Source organism: Candida dubliniensis, chromosome 1 (genome assembly GCF_000026945.1).
Source record: "Candida dubliniensis CD36 chromosome 1, complete sequence".
Lineage (NCBI taxonomy): Eukaryota > Fungi > Ascomycota > Pichiomycetes > Serinales > Debaryomycetaceae > Candida > Candida dubliniensis.
Window position 1 is genome coordinate 2,377,158 of NC_012860.1, and position 22,126 is coordinate 2,399,283.

The window sequence follows — 22,126 nt, forward strand, 5'->3', positions numbered from 1 at the left end:
AAAATATGTATAATGTGTATCAATAAACTTAAACAATCAAAGTGAAAAAAAAAAAGTTGAAAATTGAAAATTGAATAAAAAAAAAAGGGGGTGGGAGGGAAGGAAATTCAATAACAATATGCTAATGTGTGAATGAGTATGACAAGGTTCCAGATGTGGGTCTTTCAGGGAATTGAAGAAATATGAATTGAATAATAAAAAAAGGAACAACCAAAAATCAGAATTGAAAATAAAAAAAACCAATAAATAAAATGAATCACTATGTGTGTCGCATATATATATCCATATTACCCTCTCTATCGATAACTAATAGTAATAGTAGTGGTGGTAAAATGAATAAATATACAAATGATAAATAAGTAAGACTTGTCTTATTTGTTTGGTTATTTTCTATGAAAGTCCTCTTGTAGTAGTCACACCAGCAGTATTAGGTGTATGATGAGTAGTTGTAGCACCATTATCAAGAAGATTATAATTCAATAATAATTTCACACTTAAACAACTAACAATATCAAATATGAAAAATAAAATTATTGGGAACCAAATAATAAATATAATTCGATTGCTAACTTTACATAATAAAGATTCAAATGATGCAAAAATTGATATTAATTGATTAATAAACAATTGATAAGTTTGATATTGAGAAAGTAACATTGTTGGAGTATTATGTTGTAGTTGTTGAGTAGTAGCAATAATATTTAGATGTTGAAACATATTCAAAAGTAAAAAAGAAAAAGGGGTGGGTTGAGTTAAGCTGAGATGGGATGGGATGGGATGGGGTGATGGGATAAGAAGAAGAAGAAGAAGAAGAAGAAAAATAAAACGTGCGTCCTTTCTTCAAAGATAAATGCAAATGGAAAAGCTTTAAATGTAATAATCACTTAATGGATTAATAAAAGATAAATGAATGAAAGAATTCAATTATGAAATGAAAAGTTGAAGAGTGAAATAAATAAAAAAAAAAAAGGGGAAAGGTAAGATTAATTTAGTTTTTTTTTTTTTTGAAAAGATAATTCAATGTGTTTATATATTCTTTTATCAAATGTTCACCCAGGAGAGAGAGAGAAAAAAAAAAAAAAAAAAAAAGAAAGAAAGAAAGAAAGAAAGATAGCAGAAGTTTATTTTTAAAGGTGGTGGTTTATTTTCTTTGTGTGTTTTGTTTTGTAACACAAAATTGAAAAATATAAAATGGCTAAGATTTTCAATTCCAATTGAATGGTTTTTTTTTTTGATTTTTAGATTGAAAAAAAAGAAAGTACCACAACTAATTTACAATTAATTATAAAGTTACACAAAGGATTAAGATAGATATGCTACTACTACTACTATTACTAGTACACACCCACATCATATACACACAGACATACATACAAACACCTACTTAATTATTGATAATAATATTAATTAATAATATTAATTAATTTTTCAGTTTTGTCAAGAAATATAATCTCAATTGATTAATTTAATTGAATATTTTCTTGTTATATTTCCATCTTCTTGTATAATTATTGTAAACTTGGCTTCCCATTTATAGGGAGAGAGAAGGGATAAAGGCTTGTTTAATAATTTATTATTGAACTACTTTTGAGATTATCAATCAACACACCCTCCCTCCCTCCTTTCTTACTCCTACCATAACACCATTTCCAATCCTTACATCAATGGACATGCATAACCCACTCTACCCTTATTGCATGTTCCATAATTGATTGATTGATTGATTATTATTATTATTATTACCCTTTATACACTTTATACACTTTTATCCCGTCCACATCCATTGGTGTATCCCGCCTTGTTCCTCCCCCCTTTTCTCCTTTTCTCCTTTTTCCTCTTTTCCCCCTTTAATCCGATTGTCTCATAATTTATTTAAAATTATTAGACCATTTCGGGTTTTTTTTTTGTTTTTTTTAGAGACGAATGACTAATGTAATCTAAATTTTTATTTTTGGATATTTCTATTCTATTGATCTTGGCCTAAAGATTTTTTTTTTTTTTTTTTTTTTTGCGTTTCCTTCCGAAAGATTGCGACACTTTTTTCGTTCGTACGTTTGTTGATGCTCTTGGTCGATTAATCCAATCGGGAATCATTCCTTTTCTAGTTTTGGACTTTTTCGCACCCCCTGCTTATTTCTTGTAACCCAGCCATGTTGTGGTTGTGGTTGTAGGCACCACACCCAATTTCTATTTGCAATCCAGATTGGTTTGAATATCAACACTTGCCACATATGTGTATAGACACATAAAATTGGTTATATTCACACAGCCGACACGGATATATATATGAATATTTGTGTGTGCATATATGTATCCTGTGTGGTAATGAATTAGACTAATGGATATATGACAAGATCGGCCCAGCTCCATATCTGATAGTACGTTTTGTTAGATCTGTTGATTTTTATTCAATTTCATTATTGTTGTTAATATTATCACTTTCTGTTCTTTTCTGTTCTTTTCTTTTCTTTTCTTTTTTATTATTATCTAACCATATATTCTGTCATTAGGAATAGATCTATTTCACGACGGAATTAAGAAAATCGGATATTATATCTTACTTTTCTTTTTCTTTTATTTTGAAGAAAATGAATGAATGATAACGTCACTTTTTCTTGTAAAGGAAACTTATAAAATTAAATCATTCACATTATATATTGCAATTGTAACTTTTGGTTCTGCCCTTTAATGATTGAATCTGTCAGTACTGGTTTAATCCCTAAATGATATTGTGTGTGTATTTTATTTAGGCCGTGTGTATGAATCGTGTCTTTTGTAACAAAATACTCTCTTCTCTTCACATCTCGCACTCTTTCTTCTTTCTAATTTTTCAAGAGCTGAAAAAAAAAAAAAAGAAAAATTTTCTTTTAATCTTTCCATCAATTGTTCTTCTATTATTACTGTTTTAGGAGATCTATTAATGATTTATACACTGTCACTAATGACAACTAATAATTAGCAAAGTATGTGACTTCAATTCAATTCCATTCAATTCAACTCAACTCAATTCCGGAGCTGTTCTTTTTAATACGTTTCCCTTGACTTGTGTTCATAATTATAACATTTTTGAACATGATCAAATGCATACATGGAATATTAAAAGTGTTTTGGTTTTGGATGTGGTTATTATAAATTATGATGATGATGATGATTATTTCAATTTTTAACTTATCTACATTATTTGAATATTCTAAAAAATTCATGTAAAAATCATATTATAATCTGAATATAATCATAATATTATACTATACACCAATCAATTTTTTTTTTCATAACACTTTATAAGAATTGGAATGGGATAAATGGAAATTAAAAGCAAAAAGAAAATTTACTAACATTATTTTCACTTTATAAAGATAATTATTATTATTGTGTATATGTGTTGTGTGTATGATATAGAAGAAGAAAAATAAATCTAGAATAAATAATTATCCCAATGTGGTGATTTTGCAACTATTTTAGATGATAAACAAAACAAAAAGAAAAATAAACAACATATAATATTATAATACACATATTTTTCACTGATCTAACAATTATCACGCCTTATTAGGTACACCCTTTTATAACGTATATTCACTCTTTTTGCCTAATTCAAATGTAAAAAAAAAAAAAAAGAATTGACTAATCCTAGAACAAAGAACCAAGGTCAAAGGTCAAAGGTGTGAAAGTCAAAAAATAAAAAATACAAATATTACTTTATATTAGCCTTTTCTTTATATCTTATTGGTGTCACAAGAGTTATTATATTACTTTAATTTAATTTTATAATGATCAATATAGTCTTCATCATCATCTAATCTTGTATTAACTTTTTTTTTTTTCAAGAACCTCTGTTTTTTCTATTCTATTCTGTCCTCACATAATAAATTTTTGTATTAAATCAAATTAAATTAAATTAAATTAAACTATACTTAATCCAAACTTACATCTGTGTAAGACATCTTAAATTCTTATCAATCAACCACCACCACCACCACCACCACATTTAGACTTAAGTTTCATTTTTAGTTTTAGTAATTCCCTTTTTTTTTTTTTGCTTTCAATATTTGTATTGTAGTTGTTGATTTTATCCGCCCTCCTTTTTTTGGTTAATGATATTTCCGTAGATTCATTTTCCATTTCTAGGTTCATGAGCAGAAAAAGTAATCAAACAATGTTATTCCTTATTGCATTTCAAGATTATACGTGCTGATTCCTAGCTCCTTGAGCTTGTTCTGCCATCACTGTTCTGGCTTGATCAAGACTAATGAAAGTGTTTCCTGTATTATTAGTAGAGTGTGATTGATCTGATTCTGACATACTATAGTAGTGCCTTCAATATACTAGCCAACTACAAATTTATAGTATAAATATAATCGGTAATCACTATATAAGAAACCATCAATAGATTTCTAGTAGTTAGTCTCTGAAGTGGATTTCACACATATATATAATCCAACTGTTATGGGTAAATTCGTTGATGTCAATCATTACTACAAGATGAGTGACCAATTATCAGTTAATTACTAAGCTATTAGCATGCAAGTGATCATTAGAGGTCATGCAATCAACTGTTAGGTCATACTATCGTGACTATATTAGTGATCAAGTTGTCAAAAGATGTTTGGTAATCAATAAGATTTGCCACCGACTCCTATCAACCCAAAAATTATACATAGGCTTGATTTTTACTCTTGCTTATTCTGTTTGTTCTTGTTCTTGTTCAATACACAATTAAATCTAAATTACTCATATAACATCAACCTTCCTCTTTCTAGCACACTCTCAGTTTTATCCCTAATAGGAATTAACCTTAATGCAGCAATAGCATACGGTAGTTAGTTGGCTTTTCCTTAATTAGCTCAACCTAATACTTTAACTTAACAACAACAATAATAATTAATAACAATAATAGTATTCACAATAGCTATATTAAGGTAGTCAGCGTGTGTACAATTTAACCTCATAGTTTTCACAGTAATCAATAATTAGCATTAGCTGTAATGTCAACAATACGCGAATCATAAAAGTTGGAATCAGCACCTTTAGCTTTCTTAACAAAGTTTCCCTTGCCTTGGTCGTTTTGGTTTCGTCCACGTTTTTGGAATGCCTTTTTAGTCTTGACAGTTTTTGGTTTTTCATCAGCTCTCTTAAGTTGTTCTTTACTGGTTACCTTAATTGGTTTGATTGACGTCAAAATGTCTTCACTAGAGAAAAAGTCGTTCATGACTTTATCTAAGGTGACTTTGATACCTTTTTTATATTGGCCAAAATGGTGGGTCAATACCCTGTTGATGACTCTTACATTGGGTCCTTTTGACCCAATCAATACAAACCATAAGATAAAGGCACCAGAATTGTCCAACCTTTTTATAAAACGTGCAGCGTCAGTATTCAGGGTAACCAAAGCAACACAAGCATCAAAACATTCTTTATTGGTCTTATTGTTTAATAAACCTTTCAAAAGTTGACTTAAGGCATCACCAATTTCTTCCGAATCGCTCGACGAAGACACAGGAGGCATTTTCCTGATAATAGCTTCTAAACTATTGCAGAAACCAAATCGGTCAGTAAAATCTTTGATTTGGCTTAACCTTTGGCAAATGGTGAAATCCATTTCTTTTAAAAAGTACACTTTTTCCACAAGATTCAAAGAATCCATGGCCCCTACCCTCACTGTGTGAAAGGTGTATTCGGGGTAAAGGAAATGTTCCTTCTTAACAGTGATATTTCTATCCAAAATGTGGTTGATCAATTTGGTATATGGAGGTTTATGATAGCTCTTGGCTAATTCATTATCCATTACACCATCAACGACTTGTCTCACTGACCTACTGATCATAGTGACTCTGTCTATTGGTAACTGTAAGAGCAACTTCAAACACTCATTGTATACACCTTTCATCTGAGATTTGACCGTTTCCGGTAACTCTAAGACGTCATAGTGCTTGAGTGGATCCATTTCCAAATGAAATTCTCCATCAGGGTTTTGCTTAGCAAAAATGAAATGACTTTTAATATCCAAGTCATCTGACTGGGGTGGGACTTCAGGAGTAGTGGGTTCTTGTTCGTGTTTGACGGAAACAACGTGACTAAATAAGTTTTTTGTTTCATTTCTCAAGTTTTCTTGAAGAACAACATCTCTGTGGTTTTCTGGGGTCTCCCCACCACTAGGTCTACTTCTGGCTCTGCCACCCATAATAATAGTTAAGCAATTGAGTTTAAGATATGTGAATTATGAATGAACTTCCAATCTAACAAAATAATATATACTAATTTCTGGAATGCCCACGCGATTGATGAATATAGTAATATTGGTGAATGAAAATATTCGGTAAAGATCCAAAATACGAAATTACTAATTCAAGAGGATAATTAAGAAAATTTAAGAGTTTATATGTTTTCACACAGTAAAACCCTCCTTTGACAATTTTTTTTCTATGTCTCTCGATCTATCTCTCGATCCTTGTCTTTGTCTCGAGAAAACTCTACATTTTCTCTACACGAAGAATATCACCTGTATTTATACATCAGGTGACGTCTCGTGGTCAAAGGCGATACCCACCACCCTTACTCATTCTTAAGTAAGTTTACTGTGCTGGTACTAGATGCTTTCTAAGCCTGCTACTTCATAACTGCTTTCCAATATCTGGTCATCATGTGATGTTAGCTGTTGAGCCATCGACATTTCATGCTTATGCACACAAAATGTACTTTAGTACGTCGTGCATCTAGTACTAATCGAACAGAGGAAATTTCTCTGTATTTGTATTTCATCTGAAATTTTCTTTGTCAAAAGCGATGCGCGCTTTCCCTTACTACTAAGTCATACCAGTTTGAGGGCAATTTCTCAATGCTATAATTGTCACTGAGTCGTGGCATTCGACTCAAATGGAAAACAGAAAACATTACCAATTGAGCTGGAGATAGTTAGCCCGTAAAGCTAACCATATGATGTGAAATGGTAGGGTGGCTAATTAGGATGTATTATCGGCAATGGTTTTATATCATTCGTCTTAAATGAAGTAAATCCTAGATTCACCGAATGCCATGAAATTAGCCCACAGCCTTTAAAGCTAGATTTTATGGACAAAACTTATTGTATCGAATAAACTCTTTATTTCTCATATTTAAGATATATAACTATATAAAAAATATTTTACGATTCTTGTTCTATTTATACCAAACTTTTGTTTCTCGTTCTATCGACACAGGTTTCCAATTCAGGCTGTATGCTTTAAATGTGCAAATGCACTCGTCGTGCAATGTAGCGCAAATCCCCAACTATTGGGAAGATTTGCTGCTACCCAGCGACAGCATCTTAATCCAAAACTAAACAACAATAAGACATCTTTCGCCTACGCAGAATCGCTCTCGACTTTCAATTCAAAAATTGAACAAATAGAATTAAAATGTGTAAAGCTATCACACACACATTACCCAAAAGGAAAAGTGTAATTGTTGTTGTAATAGTAATCATACCACTAACTCTTATTTCAATCTAATGTATCAACATTGTACACCGTCTGGTACAACTTCACACACCTTTACCAGTTAGCTGATTATTATTATTATCATTGTTGTTGGTGGTGGTGGTGGTGTGGTCCTCGTATAGGCCAATTACTCTTATGTCTTAACTAGAAATTTGGTTGATCCCTGAATTTCCAATCAACATTTTTCAGATATTTGCCCCGCTATATTACTCCACTTGTTAATTTATTTTTTTTGAAACTATTTGATGATTTTCGTGCTATTAACACAAAAGGTCAAATTCAAAAACTCGCCTGGGTTGATATGTATGTATCAATCCTTAAATTAATAACACACCCACATAGATAAAAACTTCCTTCTCGCGCCTATGGGGATATATATACTTCAAACAAACAAACAATTATCCGAGTCCCTTTTTTATCCTCTATCCGTACTTTTCATGCATATGTACACCTCATTTTACATTACACATTACACATAATTGAGTGTGTGTTGTTTCGCTACAATCCTAATATTTGTGCTATTCTACACGACAAATTATTATTTATAAAGTTGTACATTGAAGGTTATTTTTATATAGTTTTATATATGTTTTCTTTCAACAACAATTCTTATTTCATTAGATATTATCGATTATAATCTTTGTAATCTTTAACAGTTTGTTCCTAAGAGTTATTGAACTATACAAACTACACCCTCCTACGATTTAGAAGTGTTTTCCTACTGTCTCAGAAAGAAGTATCGAAACATCATGTGTTGATCTAATTCTCTTTTCGTTTTTTTTGTGTCGTCCCTTATTTTTCCTGATTGACTACCCCTCAATTATACCCCACCCCCCTAGATTTGGTCCCTCCCTTTCAATAATTGACTACAGGATGGGTTGAAAGACCCCTTTGGTGCTCTCGGTATATTTCTGTACCTTTATGCTCTTAATTACACAATATATTTATTAAATTTGATCCTTGTTTCTGTGTTGAGGATATTACGATTGTTACTATAATGTAATAAATAAAGAGAACTAATGATTAAATTCATGTAACTAGTTTTGATTGTATGACACCATCTCCTTGTGTGTGTGTGTGTGTGTGTGTGGTTTCCTCGGCAAATATTATCGTTGTTGCAAAAGAAATATATATATATATATATATGCACGTACTCAAATTAGATTAGATTAGAAACTCACACAAACCCAATTAAACAATCAAAAAGAAAAAGAAGAAGAAGAAGTGTAGTAGAGTAGGGGGTGTGCATAATTATAAAGTCTAAAAGATTTGCAAATCTTCTCTATACACAAACATAGACAGACATATACATGAGATAGCTTTCCTTTCTTTTTTTTTTTTTTTTTCTATAACAAGATATAAAACGCTATTTGAAAATTAAAATCAAGTTAAATATTTAATGTATGAATTTAGACAAATTTAAATGGATAAAGTAGTACAATTATTATTTATGGTCCAAATCTTCAATCAAAAACTGTGGATTTTCGCTTCCGATATTCGGAAAGAACCACAAATGGTCCATTTTTTTTTGATTATAAGGATGAATCAATCTTCCCCCCGCCCCTATTGTATTGATTATGTACTTGATTCAATTTTCGCTGGAATATATTCGCCCAAATTTAATTTGACAGATCTTCACATCAAGTTAGATTTTTGAAATAATTTGGTATTATACCCAGGTATATCATCTTGAAATCAATTTAAAATTTCTTTACAGTATATTCTTTCATTTCTTGAGTGTTGTGAAAGAAGATTGCTGTTTCATGCATTCAAATTCAGATCAAAAAAGTAGGCGATAATGAAAAAGAAGTCAAATCAAAAAAAAAAAAAAAAACAATTCTCCTATTTGAATTCATCTGGTAATCTCTATATAAAATAAGTTAAAGCAGAGTCATATTGATTGACAAAATGTGTTGACTCCGATAAAGAAACTAACTAAAATGATTTGACTGGGAATTGATCATGATAATGATTTACCGCCACAGTGTAATATTGCAAATTTAACGTTTGTTGTTGTTTTATGCGCTAACAGAGAAATATTTAATAATTAGTAGTGCGTAACTGCCCAATTTTTTTGGTCGCAAATTTTTTTTTTTAGTTATTAAAGTTTGATATCATCCACTGTTTAAATGTTTATGACTAAATTTTCTCAATGTTGAAAAGAAAAAAAAAAAAAAAAAGAACTCCAAAAAGCCTTATCTTAATTTTTCAAATTTAGACACTTGAAATCAGTTTTTCTTCACCAGTCATGTCAAAGATAAAGAATAGTATTACCACAATAAACCAACAACAAACTGGTGCCACAACAAATAATAATTCTTCTTCATCAATAGAAGTTGTCACCACTTCTGCCCCTAGATATGATAACAATTTCAACGATGAAACAACTCATGAAATAACTAATGAAACTAACTCTAATGTTAGTTTATCTTCAACACTTTTCCAATACCTTGCGACAATTTCTAAAAAACTTGATTCTTTAGGTGTTGAAACTCGAGGTATTGAAAGGATTCAACCTTATGAACGTTCCACTAATCGTACTAAACAATTCTTTAGTGTCATGGGATTATGGTTATCTGCTTGTGGTGGATTATCATCAATGTCATCATTTTATTTAGGTCCATTATTATTTGAATTAGGGTTACGTAATACTTTACTTGCAGGATTATTAGGAGAAATTTTAGGATGTTTTATAGCGGCTTATTGTTCATTAATGGGACCTCGTTCTGGTTGTCGTCAAATGGTAAGTGGTCGATTTTTATTTGGTTGGTGGTTTGTTAAATTAGTAGCATTAGTAGCAATTATTGGAGTTATGGGTTGGTCAGTGGTTAATAGTGTTGTTGGTGGACAAATTTTAAGTTCAGTAAGTAATGATAAAATCCCTCTTTGGGCCGGGATCATTATAATTGCTGCTATATCATTGATTGTCGCTATTGCTGGGATTAAACAATTGATTCGAGTGGAAGCATTTTTAAGTATACCGGTGAATTGTGCATTTTTATTATTATATATTGTTGCATCACAAAAATTTGATTATTTAACTTGGAAAGATGCTGTTGTGGCTAATGAAAGTAGTGAATATTCTTCAGCAGCAACTGTTAAAGGTAATTGGTTGAGTTTTTTTTCATTATGTTATTCCATTACTTCAACTTGGGGTACTATTGCTTCTGATTATTATATTTTATTCCCGGAAAACACTCCAGATTGGGAAATCTTTGCCATTACTTTTTTCGGAATTTCAATACCAACAACATTTGTTGGAGTAGCAGGTATTCTCATTGGTAATGTGGCATTAACTTATCAACCTTGGGGTGATGCTTATAAGAAATTAGGAATGGGTGGATTATTGAATGAAGCATTTAAACCATGGGGTGCTGGAGGTAAATTTCTTTTAATGATAATTTTCTTATCATTAATTTCAAATAATATTATTAATACTTATTCGGCCGCATTTGGAGTACAATTGGCTGGTACGCTGTTTGCTAAAATTCCTAGATGGTTATGGGCAATTCTTCTTACGGCAATTTATTTAATTTGTGCATTAGTGGGTCGTAATGAATTTTCTACTATTTTAGGTAATTTCTTACCTATGATTGGTTATTGGGTATCAATGTATTTCATTATGTTATTAGAAGAGAATACAATTTTCAGAACTGATAAATTCAAATATTTGTTTACAAAGGAATTTCCTTATGGTAATAAAGAAGAAGATTTTGATTCTACAATTGCACATCCCATTGATCCAAGAATTATTGGTACTCCATTAAGACAAAATCAACATTATAATTTCAATATTTGGAATGATTATGATAAATTAACTCGAGGATTAGCTGCAACAACTTCTTTTATAATTGGTGCTACAGGTGCTGCTGTGGGGATGTCACAAGCATACTGGATTGGCCCCCTTGCTAGACGTATAGGAGGTGAATTCGGTGGTGATATTGCCATGTGGTTATGTATGGGATTTAGTGGATTGGTTTATCCTCCGTTACGTTATTTAGAATTGAAAAAATTTGGTAGATAAGGATGGTAATTATATTTGATCGAGAAATTCATAGATAGAGACATATAACCTGAATATAATAGATAAATCAATGGTTATTCTATAATATGTACATATGAGCAAATTAACAAACTACTGTTTATTTCACGAGAGAAACAAAACAATTTTGCTTTACCCCTTGGGTATTCAAGCCTACAATCAATCCAAAGTATAATATAATATAAAATAAATACCCATTATTCGTGTACAAACAAGACTATACATATACTAGTATATATATGCATCTATTAGGGTGTTAAAAAGGGTTAGTGGAACAAAAAGTTTCATGATATTAGGCATTATTTGTAATCATCAATTTTTATTCTTTTTTGTTCCAATTTAATTAAACAAATTGGAATCCTTTCTCCTCATGCAAGATATCAGATCAACAGTCATCTAAAGTGACTTGATCTTCTGGTTATGCTATATCTTGAATGCTGACTCGCGTATATGAGAATATCCCCCATTGCTGTACGATAGTCTGGCAATGATGCACAATATGCACACTATTTATTTCGAAACACACAAGGTAACATAATATGGGTTTAAACTATGGTGAAAAAAAAAAAAATTGTGAAAGACAACGAAAACAGATTCTTTCAGTTTTATATCTCTAATTTTTTTAATGTGACGACGATAACTGGAAGAATGATTCGTGCAAGTTGAACAAAAACAGGTCAATTTTTTTCTCCCATGGCACACGACAGAAAAGAAAGACCTCCTCTCATCACCAAAAGGAAGATGAAAAAAAAAAAATTCATCTCTTCTCGCAAAAAAAAAAAAAAAAAAAAAAAAGAAAAACCTCCTTCCAACAGTTGAATCCGATTGATTATCTTTGTAAACTGGTGTCTTTGACTTAAACAATCTACAGGTCATTTATCCTTTTCTTAACTCAAAAACAAAAAAGAAACCCCGCCCCATGTCATCGAAAGAGGATTATATCATTAAGCCAGAATCAGTATCACCATCCAATGATACTTCTCAATGGCCATTATTATTGAAAAATTATGATAAATTATTAGTTAGATCAGGACATTATACCCCTATTCCTGCTGGATCTGCTCCATTAAATCGTGATATTAAATCTTATGTATCATCAGGAGTTATAAATTTAGATAAACCATCAAATCCATCATCTCATGAAGTTGTTGCCTGGATTAAAAGAATTTTACGAGTTGAAAAAACTGGTCATTCTGGTACTTTAGATCCTAAAGTTACTGGTTGTTTAATTGTTTGTATTGATAGAGCTACTAGATTAGTTAAATCTCAACAAGGTGCTGGTAAAGAATATGTTTGTATTGTTAGATTACATGATCAATTAAAAGATGATAAAGAATTAAATCGTACTTTAGAAAATTTAACTGGTGCATTATTTCAAAGACCACCTTTAATTTCTGCTGTTAAAAGACAATTAAGAGTTAGAACTGTTTATGATTCTAAATTAATTGAATTTGATAATAAAAGAGGTTTAGGTGTATTTTGGGCATCTTGTGAAGCTGGTACTTATATGAGAACTTTATGTGTTCATTTAGGTATGTTATTAGGTGTTGGAGGTCATATGCAAGAATTACGTCGTGTTAGATCAGGTGCTATGAGTGAATCAGATAATTTAGTTACTTTACATGATGTTTTAGATGCTCAATATGTTTATGATAATACTAGAGATGAATCTTATTTAAGAAAAATCATTCAACCTTTAGAAAGTTTATTAGTTGGTTATAAAAGAGTTGTTGTTAAAGATTCTGCCGTCAATTCTGTATGTTATGGAGCTAAATTAATGATTCCTGGTTTATTAAGATATGAAGAAGGTATTGAATTATATGATGAAGTTGTTTTAATGACTACTAAAGGTGAAGCCATTGCTATTGGTATTGCTCAAATGTCAACTGTTGATTTACAATCTTGTGATCATGGAATTGTTGCTAAAGTTAAAAGATGTATTATGGAAAGAGATACTTATCCAAGAAGATGGGGGTTAGGTCCAATTGCTCAAAAGAAAAAACAAATGAAAGCTGATGGCAAATTAGATAAATATGGTAGAGTAAATGAAAATACTCCAGAAAATTGGAAAAAAGATTATAAAGATCTTGATGAACAACCAGCTCCACCTATTCCTGAATCTAAATTAGTTGCTCCTGAACTTCAATTACCAAAGAAAAAATCGTTAATTGAAGAAGTTGAAGTTGATATTGATGTTGAAGATAAAAAGGAAAAGAAAGACAAGAAGGAAAAGAAAGATAAGAAGGAAAAGAAGGAAAAGAAAGATAAAAAGGAAAAGAAGGATAAAAAGAGAAAAGCTGAAGATGATAGTTCTAAAAGTGAAAAGAAAAAGAAATCCAAAAAGGATTAAAGAAAGCATATTAGTTTTTTTTTTTTATGTAAATTGTATAACAAATTCAATTAATTTTATATATATAACATGTCAAATCTATTTCATTAAATTGAATCTTTGAAATTCTCATCTTTACCAACAACATTATTTTTCAAAAATTGAAATTTTGTCATCAACATTTTTTCACATTGTTCATATTGCATTTGTGATAAATATGATTTATCATGATCTCCCATCAATTTAAAATATTTCATAAAACTTTTCAGGGCTAATAGTTTACAAATCCATTCGGTATCATTATCAAACTTTAATTTATCTTGATAATTTTGTAATAAATGTTTTTGTTCATCAATAGAATTGTTATTTGAAGATCGAAAATCTAATAAATACATTATTAAAATATAAAAAAATGCAAAAGCTGAATTTGGACCTAAAATTTCTAGCATTTCTCGTAATTTAGTATCAAATTCTAAATCAATTGGTTTTTGAAATAATACTTTAAGTAGTAAATTATATGTTATATGCATAATATCTGAATTTAAAGTGAAATTTTGATTAAAAGCATTAGTGGTATTATTAGATGATTGAGAATTTTTAAAAGCTTGTTCCAAATCGTTTAAACATTTATGTTTCAATTGAATTGAATATGAAGGTGTTTTATCTTTTAAAATCCCATGTTCATAATCTAATAAAATAGTTAAATTCAAAGTTGCAAATACATATAATTCATTGAATTTCCCTTTTGGTGCTACCGATTGACATGGAACTCCAAAAAATAATTGAAGAAATGAATTCTCCGTGATTTCTGGAGTTGTTGTGGTAACAACATTGTTCCCCAGTAATTGAATAACTTTTAAATAATAATATTTTGCTGCTTGTAAATCAGCATTATGATGATAAAACATTGCAAAACAATAATAAATTAATGGATAAACTGATTGAATAATAATTGAAAATTCTTTATCAAATTCAATTTGATTAGTTTGTTGCATAAATTCATTCAATGGATCAATTTTATAATCATTCAAGATAAAATTATTAATAGTTTTATAAATATTGAAATAAATTTTCAAATATTTCAATCGTTGTTGTCTTCTATTGAAATCAACAATTGATAAATCATGATATTTATCATATTTTTGTATTTTATGTAAATTTTTTAATGCCTTATTAAAACATATTTGGGATTTATTTTTGGAATCTTTTAAAAACGAAACTCCAGTTAAAAAATGAATTATTATTGAAATTTCTTCGGTAGTTAACCAATCAAATTTCAAATTGAAAGTATAACTCAATTCACTTATGAAAACTCGTAATTCAATTTGTCCATCATTATGAAGTTTGCCATATTTGTTGAAATTTTCAGAAATTTGTCGTATAAGTGATTTACAATCTTTATTTAATTGAATAAAGGCAGCAAGTTTCACCAATAATCCTGGTAATACAAGGGAATCAAATTTATATTTTTGTATGAACCTTTCAGCTTTAGCAATTAAATCCAATGCTACATGTGGTGATCCTCGATATAATTGTAAATTGGAACTTAAAATCAAACAATATGTTTTCACTCCTGATGCATCATTGTTTTTTTGTTGACTTATCTTAGTCAATAATGTTAATGCCACATCCGGATTATGAACTAAATAATATTTTATTTTGAATAATTCAAAACATTCAACTATCAGGGTACTGAATATATCGTTATATTTCTGTATTTCAGCATTTAAATAATTGATTAATGATTTCAGTTTTGTTTTATCAAGATATTGACAAAGTAATAATTGACATTTAAGATGATCAATTACTTCCCCTAATTCCCGCAGTAACTTAGTTGCTTTCCTCAAATAAGTTTCGCCAATTAATAAAGTACCAGTTTCTTGGAAATAAATGATAGCTAATTTAAAATAAACAATAAATCTTTGATAATCATTCAATTTATATTTGGTATCCAAGATTTCTAAACAGCTTATAGCAATTTTAATCAATTTATAATAAATTCCCATAACTTCAGAATCCTTTGTTTTTGCCACATACATATGAGCTTTCTTAATGAAATGATCACTTAATTGTGTGTAATACTCGAATTTTATTTCAACTGCAGTAAAAGGATCTTCGAGCTTACTTTTAAGTTCATCTATCGTGTAGAAATGATCTTTAGGTTTCCATTCCTTTTGAAAGTTTGTTTGTAAATTGTACTCGTCTTTGCTCAACTCCTCTACGTCTGAACTTTCATTTTCAGGTTCATTAATTGAATTATAAGCATTATTTGAACCCATTTTGAAAGTATTGGAAGTCCCTGATTGTGTTGGCCCAGTTGGAGGTGGGACATTTTGTACTAGCCCTGTCGGATTTGGAAATTGCGTTTGATTAATCGGTAGATATTGTTGATTGTAATTTTGATGATAGCCACCCATATTTGTTGGATCATGATATTCTGGTATATTGTTTGGTGGCGGTGGTGGTGGAAAAGCTGTTTGAAAATATGGTGGTTGCTGGGGATATTCTGTATTATTAGATGGACTGAATGCTCCTAATGGTGGTCCATAATTTACTGGTGGTTGATATTGTGATTGCATTGGTGGATACATCGGTGGTTGTGTCTGAGGCTGATACTGTAGTGGCATTGGTGGTTGAAATACTTGTGGTGGTGGTGGTGGTGGCGACTGTTGTTGTTGATAGAAATGGTTTTGATATCCAATATTAAATGCATTAGCATAATTAGTATTTGATGAACCAATTGATTCACTAGTGTTTGGCCTATTGGCATTATTAGTCACATCTTCTCCTTGATTATTGGAATTCATTCTGTATTCGATATACTTTAATGAATAGGAAAATGATTGATTCAAGGTCAGGAAAACACGTAAGAAAAGTTTTGAAAATCAATAAAAAAAAAAAATGAAAGAGAAGTTTTTTTGAAACCCTTATTAAAAATAAGAGACGTGTATTGCGTGTTGCAAAAAACAAAAACAATTTGAAGTCACGTGCGAAATCATATTTTGATATACATATATATATCGACACATATAATATTACATTAAATACTAAATACAGAAGCAAATATGATATAATCTATAAAGTAATTTTTTATTTATGTATAAAAAGACATTTTTTTTTTCTTGAAATAGAAATACGGAATGCAGTAATAATTGTATATATGGAAGGTCATCAGAATAAAAACGATAATCTGTACTAATCCACGTCCCTTGTTTTTTTGTTTCTGATTATGATTTCCCTGATTGATCTAATTGTTCTTGTAATTTCCTTCTTCTTAATCTTTCTTCAGCTAATTCCATTTCATATTGATCTTGTATATCGCTAACTATTTTTTTGAATTCTTTTCTTAATATTCCGTTACTAAACCCTGATATAGAAACGGGTCTTTTATTACCATTATTACTACTATGAGAATTTATAGTAGCGTTTTCTTCTTCTTCTTCATTAGGCAGGGATAATTCAGGTATATTTAAAAATTCTCCAGTAATTGGTGATACTGAAGTATATGCATTTTGTTGATGATGACTATCCAAATTTGGTGATTGTAAAAATGATGACGTACTATTGTTGTTGTGATTGTTCCCGTATGGTTTACCAAGTTTATCAATTTTCAATAAATTCAATTCTTTACGAAGTCGACAAATTTCTTTATCTTTACTTTCTATTAAATCATATGATATTGATGTACCAGATTTTGTTGATCCAAATGATCCAGTTGTTGTTGGTGGTGGTGACATTAATTCATCAGTATTTGTTGATCTAGTTTTCAAATCCCTTTCCAATTGGCTTATTTTCTTTCTATAATCATGTATCAACTTATTAGATGCATCTCGAGAATGTTCATATTCTTTAGATAAATATTCATAAGAAAATCTTAAATCATTCAATGCAGTTTTATATTCTTTTGAAGATTTACTTGCACTTCGTGATATTTCCTTTGTTTGTTTAGCATTAACTTCAATGTTTTCTTCTGATAATATTGAATCAATACATTGTTGAACCCAAGCTATCTTGGCGTCAAATCCATCGGTAGCTGGTGGTGAAGGTAATGGAATGTTACGTTGAGCTGCCACACTAGCAATATGAGCAAACAAACTATCAAGATGTTGCATGTTTTCGGTTTGACTATTACGATTGGAGAAATGGTATTTATTAGGAGAAATGGAATCCCTATTATTGGGTATTTTACCCGGAGAATTGATTGGTGATTGATTTAAAGTTGTATTGGCACTTAAATTTTTAGATGCCTTTACATCTTCAATATATCCTAAAACCAAACATGAAATATTGTGATTGGCTAATTTTTCTTTCAAAGATTCAAGTTCAGTTGTTGTTGAAATTAACTTTGTTTGTAATGAAGATTGGGTTTTCATTATTTTTATTAATAATTCCTTTTCAATTTCTTGATCTTGACTAACAACATCATTAAAGAAAGATTGTGATATCGCTATTTTCGACAACAAGTATTGTTGTAAATCTTGTTTTTCATCTATGGCCAGTTTGAGTATACGAACTTCAGTTAAAGGTAATATTGAGTTTTGAGTGATTTTATTAGTGTCAAATATTGAGTTTTCGATCAATATTTTTAAATTAAGATAATTTGGTTTGTTTAATTGTGATGAGATGAATGAATCCAAATTGTTTTCGTCATTTTCACCCATTTTGTTTTGATTCTGTTCCTGTTCAGTTTCATCTTCAACATAAGTTGAAGTTGTTGTTGAATAAATAGATAAATTCCCTGTGGATGTACTTAAATGAATAGCATCAGAATCTAATTGTGATTGCAAATGGTTACTAAATGAGTCTTGCAATGCTTGACCGTTGGAAAAATTCATATTGGTATTATTTTCATCCAAATGATCTTTAGTTGCATCAAGAGTATCTTTATGTAATTCAGACATTGTACTCCTATATTGTTCTTGAAGTTGGAATTTCAATAAATCAGGAGTAGTGTTGTTAAGATTGTATCTATCACTAGAATCACTGTGAGTCAATTTGAAAGGGGAGTTTCTAACAAATGCTTCTGTATCAATCATGGTTGATGTATTGAGTTCTAATCTAATCTAATGAAAAGTCTCTAGTGTGTATATGGTATGATCTAAAATGGGTCTGGGGTTTTGTTGATTGAGATATAATTCAATATGGTAAATGGGATCAGGGCTCAATCAAGAGTAGAAAGGGAAAAAAAAAAAAAAAAAGAGACGATCAGAAGAAGAAGAAGAAGAAAAAAAATCTAGTGGTTGGTGGTGAGTGGTAGGTTGTAAAGTTGGAAACACTGAAGAATATAAACTCGGAAAACAATAAAAGTGAATGAAAGTGAATGAAAGAAAAAAAATTGTGGTGCGTGTATTAACCAATTATTTAGTTAGTGTATGTTTAGATTCCAAGTTTTAAAATGAATTTTATGACGACGCGTCAATAATGAAACTTTCGGCTTTCTTTTTGTTTACGGTCTAGTTATTGTTGTTGTGTGTGGCCCGTCCCCCCGCCCCCCCCCACCCTACTACTACCAATCGTGTATAATTGAAATTTTTAAACATAAGAAGAAAATAAAACAGGAGATTTTTGTATTGTTCCTTTGCATATTTATTAAATCGACATACACTTTTCTTAATAGAAATCAATCCCAAAACAGATAAATTACGAAACTATAATAATAGTATCACAAATTATTATTATATATTATATATTGTGATTGATTGAATTTAAAAGGGGTAAAGTCAAAGAAGAAAGATTAAATTGAAGAACTAAACCGATAGCCAAGATATTAATTTGGTATCCGGATCTATCAAATCTACTTTAGTGGTGTCAAACACAACAGCAACAACAACAACAATTACAATTTCAAACCAAAACAAAACAAAACAAACTTACGAGATCTTCTTCACAGTTTCTAAAACGTATTCCATCATTAGTAGTAAATCATGAAATTGTTTCTTTCTCTTTTCTTTTTGTTACTTTTCACAATTGAAAAGATTCATTTTGGATTAAAACTTTTACCAGAAGATTGTTATTTGTTAATTTACGTGTAAATTATATCACCATTTCAATTAATATTATTTCCTTGTTCTCTGTCTCCTTCCCCCCCCCCCAAAAAAAAGTTCCCCCTCTGAAATTTCAGAAATTTTGGGGACAGAAAAACAGAAACTAATTAATTGGAAATTCAATTTTTTTTACGCGTTTTGAAATTTCTTTTCTTTCATTTTCAATTTTTGTGTTTCAAAAGGTAAGAAGACCATGGGTCTAGATCTGCTCTGTTCACGTGACTAGATAAACTTATGAATATGATTTGATTTGAAAAGATGATTCACATATCTATGTTATTGAAGCTATGCAAACAAGTATTGACTCTATTAAAAGTTGGCAAATACGGTTATTTAAACAAATGATGTTATAAACCACTTTATTGCAAAACTCTACTTTTACTGTTTCAAATGTAAACCTAATTAGAGGAAACAGGCTATTCTCTTGTAGCTTAATAGTAAACAATTAGATTAACAAAAACAAATTATTTGGGTAAACCGGAATCATGATAGTTCGGAGTAACTATATTAATGGGGGGAAGAAAAAAAGTGGAATGTCTGCTGGTTTGTTTGTTCTTGAAAGTTTTCTCTCAACTTTTATTGCAAAATTTACTCGAAAAAAAACTTTATCGAGTCCAATTAAGCACAACTATAAATGTTGAAAGAGAAAGAAAATTTTAGCATGAGAGACAAAAAAAAAAAAAAAATATATAAACATGCAATCATAGTAGAAAACCAATAAAACTTTAGGAATTATTAACATTATGTTAAATAAGGAACTACTATCCAAAGAACCGTTAAATAAAATAATATCCAAACTGAAAGAGGAATCAACTATTCGATATGTAACTTTTAATGTTAATGGAGTGAAAACAATTTTCAATTATCATCCATGGAATCAATTCAATAAAGATTTCAATGCATTATTTAATCTGTTACAAGCAGATATTATTACATTACAAGAATTAAAATTGACAGAAACTTCTCTTCAACAAACAAGTCAACTTGTTCATTTATCTGATTTCAAATCATTCATTAGTATACCAGTGACTAAAAAAGGATATAGTGGTGTTGGTTTATTTATTAGAAATCCCAAACCAAACGACAAAAATGAAAACGGCAAACATTTGACGGTCATAAAAGCAGAAGAAGGTATAACTGGATGGCTATCTTCTTCTTCCAAAAACAAAATACCATATAGAGAATCCACTGACAATATTGGTGGATATACAGATATTGAAGAATTACCTGGGTTACATTTAGATAGTGAAGGAAGATGTGTTTGTGTTGAACTTGCTGATAATACAGTGATTTTTGCTGTTTATTGTCCAGCTAATTCACAATGCACTTATGAAGGAGAATTATTTAGATTAACATTTATGAAACTTTTACTACAAAGATGTTCTAATTTAATCAAAATGAAGAAAAAAATCGTTATTATGGGAGACATAAATATTGCAATAGATATGATAGATCATGCAGAAACAATTGAATTAGGCATTAAAGAAAATTTACTTAAACCAACATTTAGAGGTCATAATTTTGAAGTATTAAATTATGAAAATTGCGTTCAATTCAGATCAGCTACTGAGGCAAGAAAATTATTAAATAAGTATGTCATAAGATCAATGTGGCAAGATTTGAAAGATGAAAGAAATAATGACAATGAAGAAGAACCATTTTTATATGATACTACTAGACTAGTACAAGGTCGAAGAATGAAAATGTATACAGTTTGGAATACGTTGACTAATGCACGTCAAGTAAACCATGGGTCAAGAATAGATTTAATACTTTTCAGTGATCTTAAAATGGTACAAAGGATATCTAATGCTGATATCTGGCCATTTCTAATGGGTTCTGATCATTGTCCTGTATTCACTGATTGTGATATAAGTGAGAACGACGATAACTCCAGTGTTGAAGTCATCGAACAACCAAAATTGACATTTGAAGCTAAGAATCATTTCAAAATCAATAAAGTTAGAGATATTACCAGTTTCTTTGGAACGAAAAGACAAAAGCTAAAATAAACAACTTAACTTTACACTCAGTTTTTTTTTGCGACATGTGTTTTTTTTTTTTTTTTTGGTGATGGCGATGGCGGTAATGATAATGATAACAAATATTATCAATTCTTTTTTTACCCGGCTTTTTTCAATGACTATATAAAGCTCGCGAGATTCCCACTTTTTTTTTTTTGTGGAAAATTTTTTTTGGAAAAATCCTGCATACTCTCAACCCGCATCAACACAAA

The 22,126-nt window shown here is 30.0% G+C and overlaps 6 protein-coding genes across 6 annotated transcripts, besides 6 other annotated features; 3 read left to right on the top strand and 3 right to left on the bottom strand. All coding sequences in view use genetic code 12, as the record gives it.

Moving 5' to 3' along the window:
• Positions 1 to 4,189: 4,189 nt before the first annotated feature.
• Positions 4,190 to 4,994: a mobile genetic element.
• Positions 4,443 to 4,741: a mobile genetic element.
• On the bottom strand, positions 4,964 to 6,181 carry CD36_09930 (transposon protein, putative; the record flags this gene model as incomplete). The annotated part of the gene is made up of 1 exon (XM_002417591.1): positions 4,964 to 6,181. One exon carries the CDS (start codon positions 6,179 to 6,181, stop codon positions 4,964 to 4,966), a length of 1,218 nt encoding a protein of 405 aa, XP_002417636.1.
• Positions 4,995 to 6,844: a mobile genetic element (truncated LTR and putative Gag ORF).
• Positions 6,355 to 6,730: a mobile genetic element.
• A 1-nt stretch (position 6,845) lies between the features above and the next one.
• Positions 6,846 to 7,298: a mobile genetic element.
• Positions 7,299 to 7,963: 665 nt separating this feature from the next.
• Positions 7,964 to 8,225: a mobile genetic element.
• Positions 8,226 to 9,723: 1,498 nt separating this feature from the next.
• On the top strand, positions 9,724 to 11,499 carry CD36_09940 (cytosine/purine transport protein, putative; the record flags this gene model as incomplete). Its single annotated transcript, XM_002417592.1, has 1 exon — positions 9,724 to 11,499. One exon carries the CDS (start codon positions 9,724 to 9,726, stop codon positions 11,497 to 11,499), a length of 1,776 nt encoding a protein of 591 aa, XP_002417637.1.
• Positions 11,500 to 12,436: 937 nt separating this feature from the next.
• CD36_09950 (H/ACA ribonucleoprotein complex subunit, putative) lies at positions 12,437 to 13,867 on the top strand (the record flags this gene model as incomplete). Its single annotated transcript, XM_002417593.1, has 1 exon — positions 12,437 to 13,867. The coding sequence occupies one exon, from the start codon at positions 12,437 to 12,439 to the stop codon at positions 13,865 to 13,867; it is 1,431 nt and encodes a 476-aa protein (XP_002417638.1).
• Positions 13,868 to 13,953: 86 nt separating this feature from the next.
• CD36_09960 (conserved hypothetical protein) lies at positions 13,954 to 16,653 on the bottom strand (the record flags this gene model as incomplete). The annotated part of the gene is made up of 1 exon (XM_002417594.1): positions 13,954 to 16,653. The coding sequence occupies one exon, from the start codon at positions 16,651 to 16,653 to the stop codon at positions 13,954 to 13,956; it is 2,700 nt and encodes an 899-aa protein (XP_002417639.1).
• A 420-nt stretch (positions 16,654 to 17,073) lies between these two features.
• Positions 17,074 to 18,882, bottom strand: CD36_09970 (conserved hypothetical protein; the record flags this gene model as incomplete). The annotated part of the gene is made up of 1 exon (XM_002417595.1): positions 17,074 to 18,882. The coding sequence occupies one exon, from the start codon at positions 18,880 to 18,882 to the stop codon at positions 17,074 to 17,076; it is 1,809 nt and encodes a 602-aa protein (XP_002417640.1).
• A 1,751-nt stretch (positions 18,883 to 20,633) lies between these two features.
• Positions 20,634 to 21,902, top strand: CD36_09980 (DNA repair (apurinic or apyrimidinic site) lyase 2, putative; the record flags this gene model as incomplete). Its single annotated transcript, XM_002417596.1, has 1 exon — positions 20,634 to 21,902. The coding sequence occupies one exon, from the start codon at positions 20,634 to 20,636 to the stop codon at positions 21,900 to 21,902; it is 1,269 nt and encodes a 422-aa protein (XP_002417641.1).
• Positions 21,903 to 22,126: the final 224 nt, after the last annotated feature.